Raw genomic sequence first — 17,345 nt, 5'->3', positions numbered from 1 at the left:
ACTATTACACGGACACAAAGGTAGATGGGTCACAGGAAGACAAGTGCTGCCAAGTGAAGGGGGAGTTTGTGTGCCAGAGAAATGGGAGTCCCAGAACCACAAGTGGGCCAGCACCCCACAGGTGCCAGGATGCTCCACTTACGACTCTCGGTGACCCAGAGCTGGGCCACTTGGATTTCAAATGAGGGAGCTGTGTGCCTGGGGGAGGCCGAAGGAGAGAAGACAAGGGAGCTCCTTGGAAGCTCTGCCTAGTGGCCAGGCCTTAGAGGGTTAGAGGCTCAGATCTCCCAGCAGGCCTGGGGCCCAGCCCCAAGGCCCACGAGGAACCCCAGACCTCCATCTCTGGGTGGCCCCGCTCACCTGGAGAGCCTCGTTGATGTTGCCATTGTAGTCCACCATCTCTCCTTTCCCAGTTTCGCCCTTGGAGCCCTAGGAGACAAATGACACCTGTACCCAGGGTCTGGGCCAGCGGGGACCTCAGGACAGGCACCTCCTGTTCCTGCCAAAGGGGATCAGAGCCGACGCTGGCTGCACAGGTGGATCCAGAGCCGCTGGCGGTGGCTCCTGGGGCTCCAGACACACTCAGAGGATGCTCCGGGAATCCAGAACCAGTGGAGAGCCCTAGACTAGACAGACCTGGGGGACGCTGAGTCTGATTGTGGCTGCAATGTCAGACACCCTAGCCACACAACCCAGCTGGCCAGACTGCTCTTCCCGGAGAGCCCCAGATGAGCCACTTCACACCATGGCCCCAGGGAGCTGGGCTGGGCTGCCCTGATTCTCTGGATGAGAGATGCACATACCTTGGGGCCAGTAGGTCCCTGTTCTCCAGCTGCTCCAGGCTCCCCCTGTTGCAGGACAAAATTGAAGTGAAATGGGCATAAAGTGGCTACAGAGAATCTGATGTCCCCAGATGGTCTGTGCTGGGTCCCTGGAGGGGCCGGGAGGCTCAGCTCAGCCCAGGCCAGGAGGGTGCAGGGCTCCAGCTCATGCAGGGTCCACCCCTCGGGAAGCGCCTCCACCAGCCCGCATGCCTCTCTCCCTCTGAGCTCCCTCCAGCTTCACACTGGAAGGTCTTATTTCTGTCCTGCGTTAGCTGTTGGTGATTCTATCCTTGTTTGTCTGGGCACTTCTCTTTAGTCCCCTAAGTCAGCCACCTCCTTGGGAGCAGAGACCAGACCCTCTGCCCCTCTGTTCCCATCCTGCTCAAGGAGCAAGGGTTCAGAAACTTTTTGCCAATTGCCTGGGTGGTCGCCAATCGCAGTGGAGAGCCCCGGCGGTTCCTGTCTGCTGGTGGAAGACCCAAACTGTGGGAGGAAACGCGGGGGGCCAGGGTGAGGGATTAGAAATACCCTGCCTCCTGGAGCAGGTTGGGTGGGGGAGGATTTGTACTTGTTGGAAATAGGACAGAACCGTGGGAAATAAATGAAAGGTGGTATAAATTGTGAAAAGCAAAGCATAGTTCCATACTTGATCTGGGAAAATATGAACACTGAACACAGCTTCAAAAATGAAGACAGAAAGTAAAAATAAAGGGAAAACAAACCCTTTAATATAACTCAACTTCTGCTGACCCCTCAGTTGGTCAGCTCAGGGAGCGTCACCTCCAAATAGCAGCCGGCACCTCCCCGCACCCACAGTCTTACAGTGCCCACAGCAACACCATGCTGACCTGTCAACAGGGGGAGCTGGAGAGAATGGAGCCTGCCTTTACCAGCGGTTAGAAAATAGTAGATGCAGGGGCTCTGGGTCACTGCGTTCCCCAGGCCCAGCGTTTCATCCCCGGGCCTGCCTGCGCCTGGCCGCCATCTCAGAGGCTTCCCCAAAGCCCAAGGTGACCACAAGAGATGGCAGGCAGGAGTCACGGCCGTCAGCCCTGTGCCTGGGGGCCCGGTGGCAGGGACGGCCGAGACTCTCTCCCTCTGAGCTCCTGAGCTGACCCTCATCCTGCAGCTCTTAGATCGGGGCCCTCTGTACCTTGTCTCCTTGCCGTCCTGGGGGGCCTGCCTGGCCATCTGCTCCAGCTTCCCCCTGGGCAACAGGAGAGAGATGGGATGAGGACACGCGGGGGGCAAGAGACGATCCAGCCGTTCATGTTGTAGCAAGTGTCTCTGGGCTCTATCTCTTTGCCTGGTTATCTCCTAACTCCCCCTATTCCACCTGTCTGACTTCCCCACCCTTGGGCCCTGCCCAGGCCCACCTCCTCCAAGCAGCCCTCCTGATCTATTCCTTTCTCCCTCTGAGTTCTGTGCTGCCAGGCCCTCCTCAGTTCTTAGTTAACACACGTGTCCAGCTTGTTGAGGCCCCTAACTATGGACCCTCATCAACTTCCGGCTGTAGGAGGCAGGTCATTTTGGAGCCTGGAACACTTGCTCACCTCACCAGGTCCTGCCTGGGAGGCAGAGGTGAGTGAGAAGGGCCTAGGCATGTGGGGAGGGGGCCCCAGGAGGCCTAGGACCGGAGGAGCAGGGAGAGACAGGAGTCTCTGTTGCCGATTCAGAGTCCAGGCTACGGGCCTTTCTGATTATCCAAAGACCTGGCAGCCCCTGGTCCTTGACTCAGCTACATCAGAGCCATTTGAGTCAATGGCTCCTACTTCCAACTGCCCCAGATAGGGCATGTCTTTTGGAGGGTCAAGGTCACAGCTTGGAAATAGGAGCTCGGTCCCAGGAGCTCAGACCTTTTTAGAATCCACTGGAACAACCACACAGAGGAGGAGAGAAGGCAAGGTGCCCAGGATACAGAGTCCCCCAGATGGACTAGGGATAAGGAACACAGGCCAACACCTGACTTGAGCACTGATCCCAGGGAAAGACTCACCTTTGGCCCTGGGGGTCCAGGAAGCCCTGGGGGACCGGGCTCCCCTCGGCCTCCTCCAATGGAGTTTCCAGCATCGCCTTTTTCCCCCTGGGGGTGGAAGGTAGAGTTCCCATCACTAACTTTGCGGGAGGTGGTTGGTCCCTGTCTTTTCTCCCCTCATAGCTCAAAGGACTGAAGACAGCAGCCTGCCCCTCAGTCTGTGCTGAATGTTGGGGAACCGTGGGCTCCAGCATGGCTGGGGACCAGAGGCTTTGAGAAGCCTGGCTATGGGATGTGAGGAGAGAATGGAGCTGGTTACTCAAGTGGAACAGGTGCAAGCCAGAACAAGATCCCCGCAGGACCAGAATCGAGGTTTCTCAAAGTGTGTTTCAGGGAACACTCCCTCAGCAGGTTGGGAATATTCAGACTGTGACAGAGAGGGGTCTGGTGGCCAAACAATGTCGGAAAGGCAAAATGAAGTGAAGTTTTCCAGGCTCCTTCACCACGGGGTGCCAGGAGCCTCTTGGACAGGCCAAGGTGCTCATGACTCTCTGAGGAGCCTGCTTTATTTATTAAAAAATTTTTTATTGGCATATGGTTGACTTGGGTCGGTTTCAGGTATACAGTAAAGAAAATCAGTTATACATACATACATATGTACATATATCCACTCTTTTTCAGATTCTTTTCCCGTATAGCCCATTACAGAGTATTGAGTAGAATTCTGAGGGTGCTATTGTATAGAGCCAAACTTATTTGACTTCTTTTTTTTTTTAATGGAATGTCTGTGGAGCTCACATACTGTAGACTACACTTTCAGACCTGGTGGAGAGAAATCAGACCAAGTCATAGCTAGTAAATTCTTTGAATTTGGGGCTTTTTGGGGACAGTCAGGACCTCCCATGTGGTATCCCATGCTTCTGTCCCCCAAAACAGAATCTGGCTGTGTTCCACCTGCTTTTCCCCAATCTGGGAGGGACCCCTGTAATGCTGGGGCCCTTGTGAATGTGCAGGGTGGGAAATGTGGGTGGGGATGGATGCTGGACCTCTACACAGAACCCACCATTCAGAGCTGGTTGCTACCCACCTTCTGCCCCAAGAGGCCGAGTGGCCCTGGGGACCCCGCAGCCCCCTTTTCACCCTGTGGAGGAGATGCAGACAGTTTGGGTTAGGAGCTATTTCTCTAGTCTGTTGGCGAAGGGACCAGCCCTCCAACGGAGGGTCTTAACTTTCTTCTCTCCTGCCTCCCTGCCCTTACCTGGGCTGTTCTCTGAAGGACTCACTTCCTGCTGGACCCTATCAGGGACCTGACTCCTTCCTTGGGACACTTCCCACTGGTATCATTGTCCTCCCAGTCCTGTGTGGGCAGGGCCCTTGGCATATATGGAGGGAGAGGAACCAACAGCATTGAGTTCCTTTGGGGGGTCTCCTAGGGAGACGTGAGCCATTCAGAATGCAAATATTTGGCGTTACTTTTTAAAAACTGCTTTGCTGTTTTTTATGTTTGTAACATCTAGCAATTAGATGCTCCTGGTCTCTAGGGAGAGCTTTCTGCACACCTCCCCCCTGCCTCTAGGGAGGACTAAACCCATCATACCGGCACTTCTCCTTTGGAGGAATATTTTGAGAAGTGTGCCTCAGGTTGAATTGTGTCCTATGAAATTCATATGCTGGAGTCCTAACTCCAGGTATCTCAGAATGTGACCTTACTTGGCAATTGGACCACTAGAGATGTAATTAGCTAAATTATGAGGTCACCCTGGAGTCAGGTGGGCCCCTAATCCAGGAAGATCGGTGTCCTTATAAAGAAAAGGGAACTTTGGACACAGACATGCATATGGGGAGAACACCACGTGAAGACGAAGGCAGAGACTGGGGTGATGCTTCAACAAGCCAAGGAAGACCAGGAATGCCAGCAAGCTCCCAGGAACCAGGAGAGAGGCACGGGACATCCCGCAGAAGGGTGTCCAACCCCGCTGACACCTGATCTCGGACTTCCGGCCTCAGCACTGTGGGCCAGTCATTGTCTGCTGCTGAAGCCACCCAGTCAGTGGTCCCGTGTTAGGGCAGCCCTAGTAAACAAGCAAAAGTCGCTCGGTTGTGTCCGACTCTTTACGACCCCACGGACTATACAGTCCACGGAATTCTCCAGGCCAAAATATTGGAGTGGGTAGCCGTTCCCTTCTCTGGGGGATCTTCCCAACCCAGGGATCGAACCCAGGTCTCCCACACCGCATGTGGATCCTTTACCAGCTGAGCCACCAGGGAAGCCCAAGAACACTGGAGTGGGTAGCTGTTCCCTTCTCCAGGGGGTCTTCCTGACCCAGGGATCGAACCGGGGTCTCCTGTGTTGCAGGCGGATTCTTTACCAGCTGAGCTACCAGGGAAGCCCAGTAAACAAGTACCCTTCTCTATTCTACCACCAAAGAATACTTTTTCTTGCCCGTGACTTAGGTCCCAGAGCCCCGCTCTCATTGCAGAGAGGAAGGGTCTCTGTGACTGTGGACAACGCCCTCAGTGAGGCACCCAGCTCTCCTGATGCTCCTCCTTCTGTGTCACAGACTTCACTTGGATTCACAGCGTCCTGTATCGGGAGGGCCCCTCGAGAGTGCCCCTCCAGGCCAGCGTGAGAAGCTCCGCTTGCTCTAGGCTGATGGTGGTTCTCATATGTAATAATATACACTGAGGGCCCTGCGCTCATAATTCACTCGGATGGCTCAACGAACTTTTCAGCGGCCAACACAAACGGTGTCGCATAGGGTCTTTAGCAGTCATCCCCTTGCCACCTGCCCTGGGGCAGAAAGAGTGAATGACAGGAGGAGGGCATGGCACCCCACTCCAGTGTTCTTGCCTGGAGAATCCCCAGGGACAGAGGAGCCTGGCGGGCTGCAGTCCATGGGGTTGCAAAGAGCTGGACATGGCTGAGCTACTAAGCACACACACGCGGGAGGCGAGGAGGGCCAAGTAAAAGCCCCAGTGATGAGAGGGACATGAATCCTAAGGCCCCAGCTCGCCCTGCAGTGCCTGTGGCTTTAGCGGGGGCATACCCCTGTCTGAGGCGGGGGTGGTCTAAGGGGAAGGGTGTGGGGCTGCTCTGCTGAGGTCCTGGGGGATGGGAGCAGGGGCAGGGAGGACCTCTCTTCCTTCTGCTGGGCTTTCCCCTGGGGTACCCAGTGGCTTTCAGGGAGAAAGGCTCTGCCCTCGAGTGTGAATTTCCGAAGATTTGCAGGCCATCCTGGCCAGCACTCCCTTCTTCCTGGAGACACATGCACCCTCCTCACACTGCAAGCAGCCTGACAACCATGGGGGCGGGGGGTGGGAACGGCAGGGGGACCAGGAGAGGCCAGGATGAAGGGAGCACACACTCAGAGACACAGTATCCTACCCTCTGCCCCCTCTTTCCCGGCAAACCTGGGGGCCCCGGCTTCCCTGTTGCTCCTGGGTCTCCCTTTGGGGTAAGAAGAAAAAGTCACTGATAAGAGGATGGGGTGGGAGTGGTGAGGGGTACAAGGGGCAGGAATCATAGACGAGTGTTTCCAGAGTACCTGCCCCCTAAGAGGCACCTCTTAAAAAAAGATTGTCCTCATCAGAAAGTTTGAAAATGCTGCAGAAGTTACTTTGTTTTTCTTTAGTTGCTCAGTCGTGTCCGACTCTTTGCGACCTCATGGACTGCAGCATGCCAGACTACCCTATCCTTCACTATCTCTCGGAATTTGCTCAAATTCATGTCCATTGAGTCAGTGATGCTATCTAACCATCTCATTCTCTGCGGCCCCCAAAAGAGTTTCCCAATGTATATTTAGCACAGTAAAGGCTCTGAGAAGGCCTGCAGGAAAGAAGCCTGTGTAATAGTTCCAAGGTCCATTATTTCTCAAATGTCTTTGACCATGGAAACTTTTCTCATGTTATACCTCTTATTGGACTGGATGAGAGACAGATCCCTGTGGGTGTAGGGGACCATGTCACCGCCTGCTGCAGCTGGTGGGAATGTAAACCAGACAGTTGCCCGGGACAGGATCCAGGGAGGGGGACGCGAGGCATCTGCAGCGCATTCTTGACAAGCAAGCCCCTCCAGGGTGGGCTCTCCTCTGCTCAGTCAGGTCCCCAGCTCTGGATCAGCCTCAAGGGACCAGGAGCAAAACAACAGCAGCCCATCCCACCTCCACCCCACGCCTGATGCTCCGGGCTGCCCGGAACATTTCCTCTGTATCAGTACCTTGGCTCCTGGGATCCCAGGTTCACCCTGTGTGGGAGGAAAGAAGACTCTGGTAAAGAATGGGAGGGAGCCAGATGAGAGAGGCCAGGAGTAGAGAAGTGAAGGCATTTGGGGGCAGAAGTGTCCAGTCAGCGCAGGGCTTTCCTCTGCCTCGGACTCGGGCCCCGCCTGGACTATTCCGTATTCTTCCCCGAGGTGAGACGGTGGCAGGTGAGAGGCAGGCGGCCCAGGAGGAGGGAGAGGAAGGAAGGGGCATTTGCGTTGGATGCCGTGTCCCTGTAAGTGACCTGGAGGAGATCCACATAGATAATTTCTGCTTCGGGAGTGTTCCTGCCCACTGGCTGAATTCTGTAGAGTAAAGCAGAGCACTAGACTCCTTTCACGTTGGCAGGCTGGTGGGACCTTCAGCTGAGACTGGTAAACCTTTGCCAGTTGCTTGCGCGGCTTAGTTAACATCTGTTGTTCAAGCTGAGCATCTGGCATACATATTGCTTTCAGGGCAATGGTTCTGAATTCTGTCTGCCCCTGCCTTGGTCCAGTGGCCACCCACTGAGCCCCTGAAACCCCAGCTCTCTCCACCCCTCCCATCATGCCCCTCAGGTCTTGAGTTTCAAGGTCCACTGACCTTCATCCTGGCCACAGTGGTTCCAGGAGCCCCCTGGCAGAGAGAAGGAAAGGCATGGGGACTTTCTCACCTGGGAGAGGGGTGCGGTGCACAGAAGAGGTGGCCAGTCTCCTCTTGGAGAGACATGAGACGTGGAGACTTTGGGCTGCCGCTCAGGTATACAGGGAAGGGGGTTGCTGAGCTCATGGCCTGAGGAAGACCCTCTGTGCTCAGCCAGGCTCCCTGGGCTTCTAGACCCTCCTGGGAGACTCAGAGGGCATCATGGCAGGCAGTCCCTGGCTGGGCTAGATGAGGGGCGCTCCTGGGTGGAGTGGGCGGGGGGGATACGAGAGGAGGAGATGGAGGAGAAAGTGGGGGAAGGAGAGCCACAAGGAAGTGAACAACAGCAGGTGGCTGAGTTTACTAAGCTCACTGGCCCCTGAGGCTGCCTGTAGGACTCTCCTTAAGGGAGCCCTCTAGTTCTAAGTCCCAGTGGACTAGGGAGCAGCTGGGAGTGAATCCCACTTCCTTAGCTCCAGACCACCAACTTTGAGGTAACTAAGCTGCCAAGCACAGCACTTAGTAAATTTCAAGTGAATGTCATTCTCAGGGGATCCTGATTCCCACATGGGTCTCAGGACTGCAGCCAGAGCTGAGGGTACCTGAGAAGTTCTTTTTATGACCCACTGATCCCCAGGAGGAGGCCTGGCCATGCTAGGAGGCTGCTGGTGAGTGATGGTTCATGGGCCGAAAAGGAACACCCCAGCCTGAACAACAGGCCAGGCAGCAAGGGGAGAGGATGAGGAGAAATGTGCACCCCATCTCTGTTTTTATGGGAGGATAGGATGCAAAAGGAGGAGGCGCCAGAAGAGAGCACTACGGCTCGGGGAGCTGCTGGGGAGTGGGGGGCGCTGCATACCTTTGCTCCGTGTTTGCCTGGCATCCCTGGCATGCCCCGTTCTCCCTGCAGGAAGAGACAAGAGAAACAATTAGAAGAAGACCAGACCCAGGGCCCAAGGGCTCGGCTCTGAAGCATGGCCTTCGAGGATGTCAGCGAGAGGGGTTGCTCCGGAAGCTTGGAATAACCGTTCAAATCATGTCTGCCAGGGATGGCTTCACCCCATCCTCTTTGGGCCAGGTCTCGAAATTCTGCAAAAGGCCCAGAAATTTTAGCTTCCGATGCAGGAGCCCTCCCTCATCTCGACCCCACCAGGACCCCTGAGCCACAGGCAGGGGTGATGGAGCTGGACTCAGAAGCGACTGCAACAGACAAGATTGTGCCCCAGGCACTAAATTCTGGAAAATCCCTCTTGTGGGAAAGAGCAGAGAAAGGCTCAGCCATTTATTGCACTTGTGTCTGGCACTGAGTGAAGCCGTCACATCCATCCTCTCTTCAATCTCTAGGCATCCCCTCCAGTCAGTGTAGGAATGGATATTTCTGTCCCACAGGTGAGCTCTAGAAGGCCAGGTACGATAGTCAAGGTCACGCAGAGCAGAGATTTGAACACAGGTCTTTTATCTGCCAAAGCCCAGGTACCCATTTCTCTCAGCCAACCCCACGCATCAGATGCTTCTATCGCTTGGCAACCCCAAGCATCCGTTGCTTCCATTAAACCCCTTCTGCAGGCCAAAAGCAGGGAAAAGCCCTGTATTCTGGAGGGCCCTCAGGTCTGTGCCCCATAGGAGTGAGGGGTCAGTGCTCAACCCAGGGCCGTCTTTACAACCTCTGGCACCAGAGAAAGAGGCTGAGCCCGGCTGGCCTGTGACCACAGTTCTGCTCTATGGCCAGCAGAGGGCGCCACAGGACGTCATCAGAATTCTGGTAACTCGCTACAGCGCATAAACTGAAGTCCCCAGTTTCCATTCCAAACAATTCAACTGGATTGACTCAGCCCAGAGGGACACCAGACAGAGTCCCCTGGGGTGGTGGTGGGTGCATGTGGGAGGTCAGCTTGCGCAGCCCTGACTACTCAGAGATCTCCTGTTTGAACCCCGTTCCTTCTCTTCCCATCTTTCTGGCAGCTTTCCTCCAATGCATCTCCCCTCACCTTTCCCACCTCCAGTAACAGAGCTGAGCTGGGTGTCTGTGTGATCTCGGATAACTTACTTTCTCTCTCTGGCTTCAGGATCCTGCACAGTGAGGACTAGACACCTCCTACTCACTTCTGCTCCTGGGAGAAGCCGAGGAGCTGACTCTGGGTGTGTTGGCAGCCCCAGAACAAGGTTCCGTTGGGGAAGGGATGTTAGCTCTGGGTAAAACTGTGGTTCTACAAGGGGCTCAGTGGGTCTCCTCCTGCCCCAAAGGACAGCCTGGGGTGCCTCAGCAGGGGAGGAGGCTGGGGTCTGCCCACGCTCCATCCCTGGGTTTCTGTCCCCAATCTCCGCATGCGCTGTGCAGATCAAAACCTGGAGTGAGGGTGTCTGATGTAATCAGGGTTGTCTTCAGACCCTGAAGGTTTGTCTGTGAAGATACAACCGCACTCTCCAGGGAAATCTGGGCCCCTCGGAGGAGGCAGTCTCCTCGTTAGGATGGCTGACCTTTTGCCCCTCCCCTCCCTCTGGGTCAAGTCTCTTAATTCTGCAAGTGACCCAGACTCCCTTGATCCCCATCTCAGGGCCTCCCTCACCCCTACCCCTCTGCTGGGCAGGAAGCCAGGGTGCCCCTGGCTGACCCCACCCCGCGGGCTCATTCCAGTCTCATCAGTCTCCTTCTCCGGGGCTTGTCTCCGGGGTCTCAGCCCAGCCTGACCTCTGAACCAGGGTCTGGACTCAGCTTGCACCAGAAAACACTGATTCTGGACGATGAGATTGGTGAGAGCAGGCTGAGAGTCATTATCAAGGACTCCAGGGTGGCTGTGAGCAAGAGCATCCGTTTGCAGGGGTGATGGGGGCTGCAGAGTTGGGGGTGTTTCCGGGGCCATTGCTAAAGGGAGGACAGTGACATGTGTGTGTTCACAGAGCTTTTCCTTGTGATGTGTCTTTGTAAGAGCACACTTAGAGGCTCCTTCGTTCCCATTTTCCTACATGAAAGTATTTTGTTTGTTTGGTTAAAAGGTTTAAGTTTGGAATTGTGCTGAATTTAGATCCACTAACTCACTAACATCTTAGTTGGGGAGAGAGCTCTCATAGTTTGCCAAAACCCAAGGGCCCCAATTTATCTCCCTCACCTCTTGTCCTCTGAGCAGGGAGCCTGGGGGGCTGCGGAAGTGGGTGCTCCAAGCATTACAGAGGGTCTTACCCCAGATGCCCGGAGCATGGGTGGTGGCTGATGCTGTGGAGCCAGGCCTGCAAAAGGCTGGCTCTTTTAACCTTGGTTCCCTGAACCAAGGATGCTGGATGGCTGGCCTACAAGGGGTGGATTCCGGTCTTGGTGGCTAAGAAAGTGCTGGGTGAGTTCACGTGGGTAGACAGGGGACTGCCCTGAATGACCCTGAAGGCCGTCGCAGCCACCACTTTTAGGATGCCACTGACTCCTGCTGCCCCTGCCTGGAGCGCCTGCCAAGCATCACTAGGTTCTGTATTCTGGTTCTGTTTTCAGGTGGGAGGACCCATCCTTTGCCCAGATGATGGGATGGAAGCAAGCTCCTTGGAGCACAAACCAGTCGTGTTCTGCTCTCTTAATTGGTGATTTACTGTTTGTTGAACAAACAGGGCAGGGACTTGGCAAAGGAGGCAAGAGGTGGGGGGCTTCCAGGTCAGTTCCCCAGCCGAGCAAAGGTCAGGCCAGAGAAGCAGGGGGAGACAACGGACCTCCCTAATGTGAGGCTCCTGCTGCGGATTGGGTGGGGGCTGCTGAGCCAGAGCAGCTCCACACAGACGCTTTGTTCTCTGCAGGGGAGAAGTGTGGGGAGTGGAGGACTGAGGGGAGGCCAGCAGGTGACTCAGGCCTTAATTCTGGACCAGGGCCCTTTCCTGGGCTGGAAAAGCCGGGTGAGGAGAGCTACTGTCCTTCTCTTCCCTGAAGAGTTCCCAGGGCTCCCTTCCGGGAGAAGGGCAGCTCGGCTCCCTCTTCTCACCGAGCCAGCTCCAGACTGGAGAGCCCTGGGGCCACGGAAACGCCAGGTCCTCCGGTAATTAGGGCCGGCAGGAAGTGATCCAGGGAATTACCGGGGTCAGGCGCCCCATCGAAGGCCAGGGCTTTGGAAGGGCGGCTGGGTTGTAATCTCGATTTGAGATCGGTTGATTTTGTAGTTAGTTCCAAAAAGAAAAGTCAGCTCTAATTAATCTGGGGACTTGGGAGTGCAGGAGAAACAGGGGGCAGAGAGCACAGGCTGGGGGCTGGAGGCAGGCGGAGCAGGAGGGCTGTCAGCCCCCACGAGGCCTCAGATGTGGGGCCCATGTCTCAGCTCCCTGATCTGCTTTAATTGAAATGGCCTGGATGCCCCCCCAGGAATTCCTGGCTTTGAAAGCAAGTGCTGTCCCCCCTCTGCCTCTACAGCTTCCCTCTGCAGGGAATGCTCTGCTGCACGTCAGCATGGCATGGAGCCTAGGGTTGCCCAGGTCCTCTGGGAGTCAGGGGATGCAGGGAAGTTTCAGGAGGTCTCTCCGCTGGGGTACACAGCTCAGACAGCCTTCTCCTAGCTTTATTGGAGGTCGCAGGACCAGGTCAGCTCCCTGGGGAAGCATTCGGGTAGAATCAGTGCCAGTGGGCAAAGCACTCCCCTTCTTTGGTTCTTTGAATAAAATACACCAAGTACTCCCAAGTTCTCTGCCTTAGATGTTCACAGAGAGCCTGGGAGACTTGGAGGAGGGCCTGAATGCAGCCACAACCTTCTCACAAGAAGGAAAACAGGCCAGCTCCCTCCTTCTTTCCTTTTAGTGGAGGAGATGGGAGTACGCAGTGGTGGTGGGATACTGGAAATTATGGGTCCCCTGGGCTCATAAAACCCAGGTAGTAAAGTCATCCAGAACAAGACTTTGGGGCCAGAAAGATGTGGCTTCACTGCTTTGTAGCTGTGGCCCTAGGGGGATTCACCTCTGTGAACCTCGGTTTGCTCATCTGTAAACTAGGGATAGAGGATCTGATGAGACGATGCAAGCAAAGTGCCCCTATACAGCCTGGCACAAAGAGGCCCAGAAAGGTAGATATAATAATTCTAGTTATCATTCTTCAGAAGTGTGTCCACCCACATGATGCTTTGCTCTGACTGGCAGGTCAGAATGATCCTGCCGTTTTGTAGAAGAACTAAGGTAGGGTGAGCAGACGGGCCGGGTGGGTGCCCTTCTGCTCCTCACACCCTGACTCAGCACCCTAGCCAGCCGACCATAGGGCCCATCGGATCTCCTTCCCTGGGAGTGCCTCTTGCTGGGGAGCCCCAGAGCCTCCAGGAGGTGTGACCTCAGTTACAAGCTGAGTAAACACGAGGTTCTCACATCCTGCCTGCACTGGTCTGAAGACGCACAGCCCAGAGCTGGCAGGATGGCAATGTGTGGTCAGCTCTGGTCCTTCATGCAAACCCCAAGGCTTAACACCCAGACCACCACATGTGTCAAAGGCACCCCCCTACTGCCAAGATGGCCGGGCCAGTTCTGACGTGCTTGGAGATAAGCTCTCACCAGGTTTTGTGATCCATACACAGTCTGACAATACTCATCAATCCTCTTGAAAGAGAGCCAAGGTTGCGACGCTTTAAACACATTTTGCGTCTTGCAACTCATTTAAAGTAGATTGGTGCCATAAATTTGGATCAAATAGGTACCACATGGGCGCACAACAATGCTCCCAGTGTCTAGGCCACGGGGCTGGGTGTGAGTGGGGCTGCGGCAGCACACGGCCCGCCGGCTACACCGGGCTGTGATCTCCAGGAGCCGGTGGAGACGCTGCCCTGCCAGCCTTGGCCGGCCTTAGAGAGGGTGCCAGGCTGGGACCAGCTGCAGGGGCGGGTGGTGGTGGTAGCGGTGGTGGATGGAATTGATCAACAGCAAACTTCACAGGACCAGAAGCGCCTTTGCTGAGAGTTACATTCCATCCCTTCCTGAAAGAAAGGCCTCCCCGCGTGTGTGTCAGTCGCCAGGACAGAGTAATGGAAGCAGATGTGGCGGGTCCATTGTTACCCCGTGGGGCCCCCCTCACACCCTGAACACACGGGGCGTCCCGTGGCCTCTGTCCCAGCTCGATGTCCCCACTGGGTGGCACAGGGTGCTGGGGGGGCAAACTCTCGTCTTCCCAGCATCTGTGACCAAGCTGCCCTTCATGGGGGTCCCTCCTTCCAGGCCTCTTTCTAGGCAGAGAGCAGAGAGGGGAAGAGAGAAAAGAGATTTGGTAGACAAAAGAAAAGAGCCAGAGAGTTACCCCTCCACATCCCAGAGAAACCACAGGGGAGGGTGGTCTCTGCACAGTTAGCTTAGCCTGGGGTGACACCCCGCCTCCCCCGAGCAGACATTTCCTTCTGCACTAGGGCGAGAAGACTGGCTCCTGGGTTCAGACTCATGAGACCTAGCTTCCAATCCCAGCATGAGTAGCACCAGCTGTGCAATGCTGGGGCTTCCCTGGTAGCTCAGACAGTAAAGAATCTGCCTGCAATGCAGGAGACCTGGGTTCAATCCCTGGGTCGGGAAGATCCCCCTGGAGAAGGGAATGGCAACCCACTCCAGTATTCTTGCCTGGAGAATTCCATGGACAGTGGAGCCTGGCAGACTATAGTCCACGGGGCCACAAAGAGTCAGACACGACTGAGTGACTAACACTTGACTTGTGCAATGCTGGGCAGAGTATTGACTTCTCTGAGCGTCTCATCTCTTAACAGTGGGGATAATGCATCAAATTACTGGGCCAAGATGAGATGAGATGAGTGAGACGGAGCGAAAGGACTTTGGCTGAACCAGAAATGTGAAGTAACTGCTGCCCTTGTCCTTGGGCAAGATTCTTCATCCAAGAATTGAAAAATGGGATGAAACACTTTAAGGAGAAAAGTAATATCTCATGGAAAAAGGACTCTTCATCTAAGAATTCTGATGGGAAGAATACTTCTGCCTGGGTATGGTGATCACTGGGGCTCAGGCAGCGGGAACAGGCACTCGTAGCCTCCCAAGTATCGCCTGACCTAGAGGAATGACCCCCAATTGGGGGTGGGCTCTGCTGCTGGCCATCGGTCTCCAGGGCACACCCTCTGGCCTCTGTTGGACTAGGAGGCTGTAGCTTCAGTGATGACAGGACAAGGGTCCCAGCAGAGGGAGGGCCAGCACGGAGATAAGAGTTCTAGGGCCACCTGGTGGCTCCAGAGCGCCTACTGAGAAGTCTCGAGGACAGGCTGGGAGAAAAGAAGGTGGCAGGAGCCTTCCAGAAATGCAGAGAAGCCGGCAGCCTCACAGCTCCCCCTGGATTCCATGAGAAGAGGCTGTTGTGGAAGGGCAGGGGCTGGTCAACAGAGAAAGAAAGTGTGGGGAACATGAGCTGAGCATGAAGGAGCAGGGCCTTCTCGGAACCCCAGGAGACCTAAGAGGGGTGATGCTTCTGACAAGCCCTGGATGTGGATGGAGAAAGGCCTGGACATAGACTCGAGGGGTCTGACTCATAAAGCCAGGGTGGGGTGGGAGGCTGCTCCTCTCCAGGGAGTATGGAGCCAGCTCTGTTCTTAGGAAGCTGCTGCTTCCCTGAGCAGGAAGGGATTTCAATTCAGTCTCCCATCGGATATAGGAGCTTCTCTTAACACACGACAGACCCATAGTTTTCCAGCCTCTCCTTAAATGCCTCTGATGACAGGGAGCTCCCTCCTTCTCAAGGTACCCATCAGTACTTGCTTTATCCTTAGTCAGGCAAAAGAAATACATCTGTGCTTTTTCCAGCAGCCCTGAGCCCCCTCTAGCAGCCCTGAGCCGTCTCTCTCCAGAGCAGGCTTCCCTGGGATCAGAGGCTGCCCCTCTGTCAGTAGGACCACACTGGTTTCCTCTGCAAATTCCACACAGTCAGGGCTGAACGACTCCTCCCACAAACTTCACCCCGAATGGCCACAATCATGGAACGAGGCCCTGTACCATCAGGACACCCTAGCCCCAAGCTGACGCCTCTCTATCCTCAGGGCGACAGACCACCCAGGCCAACCTCCTTTCTGAATGGACCAGACTTCCAGTTGGCAGGGGAATGCAGATGCCTGCCATGGTAGGGATGCCAGCTGTGGGCATCCCCATGACCCCAGGGGAAACTGCTGCCCTGAAGTTTCTTCACAGCTTGAAAGAGCTGGTCTGGCTGCTAATGGGAAGGCCGACCCTGTGCTGCACTGGGAGGCAGTGAATTTTGTCAGTCTGCGAGAGTGGATGGAAGCAACCTCGGGGGCTGTAATTTCCACTTCCTGACACAGTACAAACTTTGCAGTTTATGCAGAGCTGATGAAAGACCTCGCGGGTCTTGCCATTTCACCCACCAAGCACCCATAAAACAATGCGGTGAAGGCCCCTGACGGATTACAGAGCTACAGAGCTACAGAGCCTGTGGAATGTGCTTCTCCGGAGCTGATTCTTCCCTTTCCAGAATCCCTCCCCTTCCTCGTCCTGCCTTTCTTTCCTGTTTCTTTTCTTCCTCTGGAAGGCGCCAGAGCCTCCCAGCTGGGGCCTGGAGAGTGGGATGGGCTCTTTATGACACATGGCATCACGGGAAGGGCCGTGACCTGGACTTGAATTCCTGCTTTGCCACTTATGAGCCACTTAGGTTGTACCTCAGTTTCCTCATCTGTTAAATAGGAGAAGAAGAGTACCAGCCTCCTAGGATTAGATATAATGCAGGTCCCATTGAAGGCCAGCCTGGCACACAGGAGACATTCAGTAAGTGGTGTACAGTGTTAAAATTATTTTTACATTATTAAAGTTATTGTAATGACCATCTCTGGGCCTTGGCTCAATTGTTTCCCTGTCTAAAATGCCATTTCCCTTGAAATCTGCTGCTTGAAGGAGCACAGTGGTAGATTAAAGATGGTCACAAAGGCTTTGCCACCCTCCCACAAGAAGAACAGGGGCTGAGTCCTCCCGCCCCACTGACTTGAATGCTTTGGCTGTGTTACTTGCTTTGACCAACAGGACCTCAGAAAATGTGATGCAAGAGATACTTTTGAAAAGCACTTGTGCACTGGGACTCGCCTGTTTTGAAAGCTGACCTGGACCTGCCATGCTGTGAGGAAATCCATCTGCCCTACACTAGAGGCTGAGAGGCCACGTGGAGAACAGAGGAACCCAGGCCATAGCTAGCACCAGTCCCAGGCATGTGGACGAGGCCGTCTTGGCCCCCCAGCTTTTCCAGCCACCATCCCATGTGACTGCATGAGTGAGCCCCGAGGAGACAGCTGGCCAAGCCACAGAATCCTGAGAAAGAACTGTTTTAAGACAGTAAGTTTGGGATGGTTCGTTACATGGCAATAGAAAACTGATACACTTACCCATTCACCAGGATTGAACTCAGAGGCTGTCCTCTCTCTGACGACTTCCTGAAATCCTCCCAACCTAGAATGAATTTCCCTGAACCCCCTACCCCAATATTGGCACAGCGCTTTGGGATGGTAGTGGTTAGTGCAATTGCCTTCACTAGGGTTATTTGTGTAGGAATTCTGTCTCTTTGGCCTGTGAGTGGCCAGACAGCAGAGTTGGGACCTTCCATATCCCCTACCATACTCAGAAGCTCTGCCTGGTCCCTGCTTACCAGGCCCTCAGGGGGCAGGTGAGAGCCTGGTCTGCCTCTGCAGACACGGCCAGTCGGGCTGGCAGGGGACACATTCCTGGTCTGAGGTCCAGCAGGGCCAC

At 55.0% G+C, this 17,345-nt stretch overlaps 1 protein-coding gene across 18 annotated transcripts in view; it reads right to left on the bottom strand.

Moving 5' to 3' along the window:
• COL13A1 (collagen type XIII alpha 1 chain) overlaps positions 1-17,345 on the bottom strand; it is a 153,552-nt gene that overhangs the window by 33,867 nt on the left and 102,340 nt on the right. For 10 of the 18 annotated variants that reach the window (XM_069572480.1, XM_069572487.1, XM_069572479.1 and 7 more), the window contains 7 exons: positions 8,539-8,583; positions 7,016-7,042; positions 3,887-3,940; positions 2,821-2,907; positions 1,978-2,031; positions 804-848; positions 361-429 (listed from right to left, as the gene is read on the bottom strand). In XM_069572480.1, coding sequence (XP_069428581.1) covers positions 361-429; positions 804-848; positions 1,978-2,031; positions 2,821-2,907; positions 3,887-3,940; positions 7,016-7,042; positions 8,539-8,583 — 381 coding nt within the window. Of the gene's footprint in view, positions 1-360; positions 430-803; positions 849-1,977; positions 2,032-2,820; positions 2,908-3,886; positions 3,941-6,184; positions 6,248-7,015; positions 7,043-8,538; positions 8,584-17,345 lie in introns of all 18 variants that reach the window. The other 8 variants (XM_069572476.1, XM_069572475.1, XM_069572478.1 and 5 more) reach the window with 3 other exon arrangements.

The sequence above is a fragment of the Ovis canadensis genome, chromosome 25, assembly GCF_042477335.2.
Source record: "Ovis canadensis isolate MfBH-ARS-UI-01 breed Bighorn chromosome 25, ARS-UI_OviCan_v2, whole genome shotgun sequence".
Lineage (NCBI taxonomy): Eukaryota > Metazoa > Chordata > Mammalia > Artiodactyla > Bovidae > Ovis > Ovis canadensis.
This window is presented reverse-complemented; position numbering and strand designations above follow the sequence as displayed.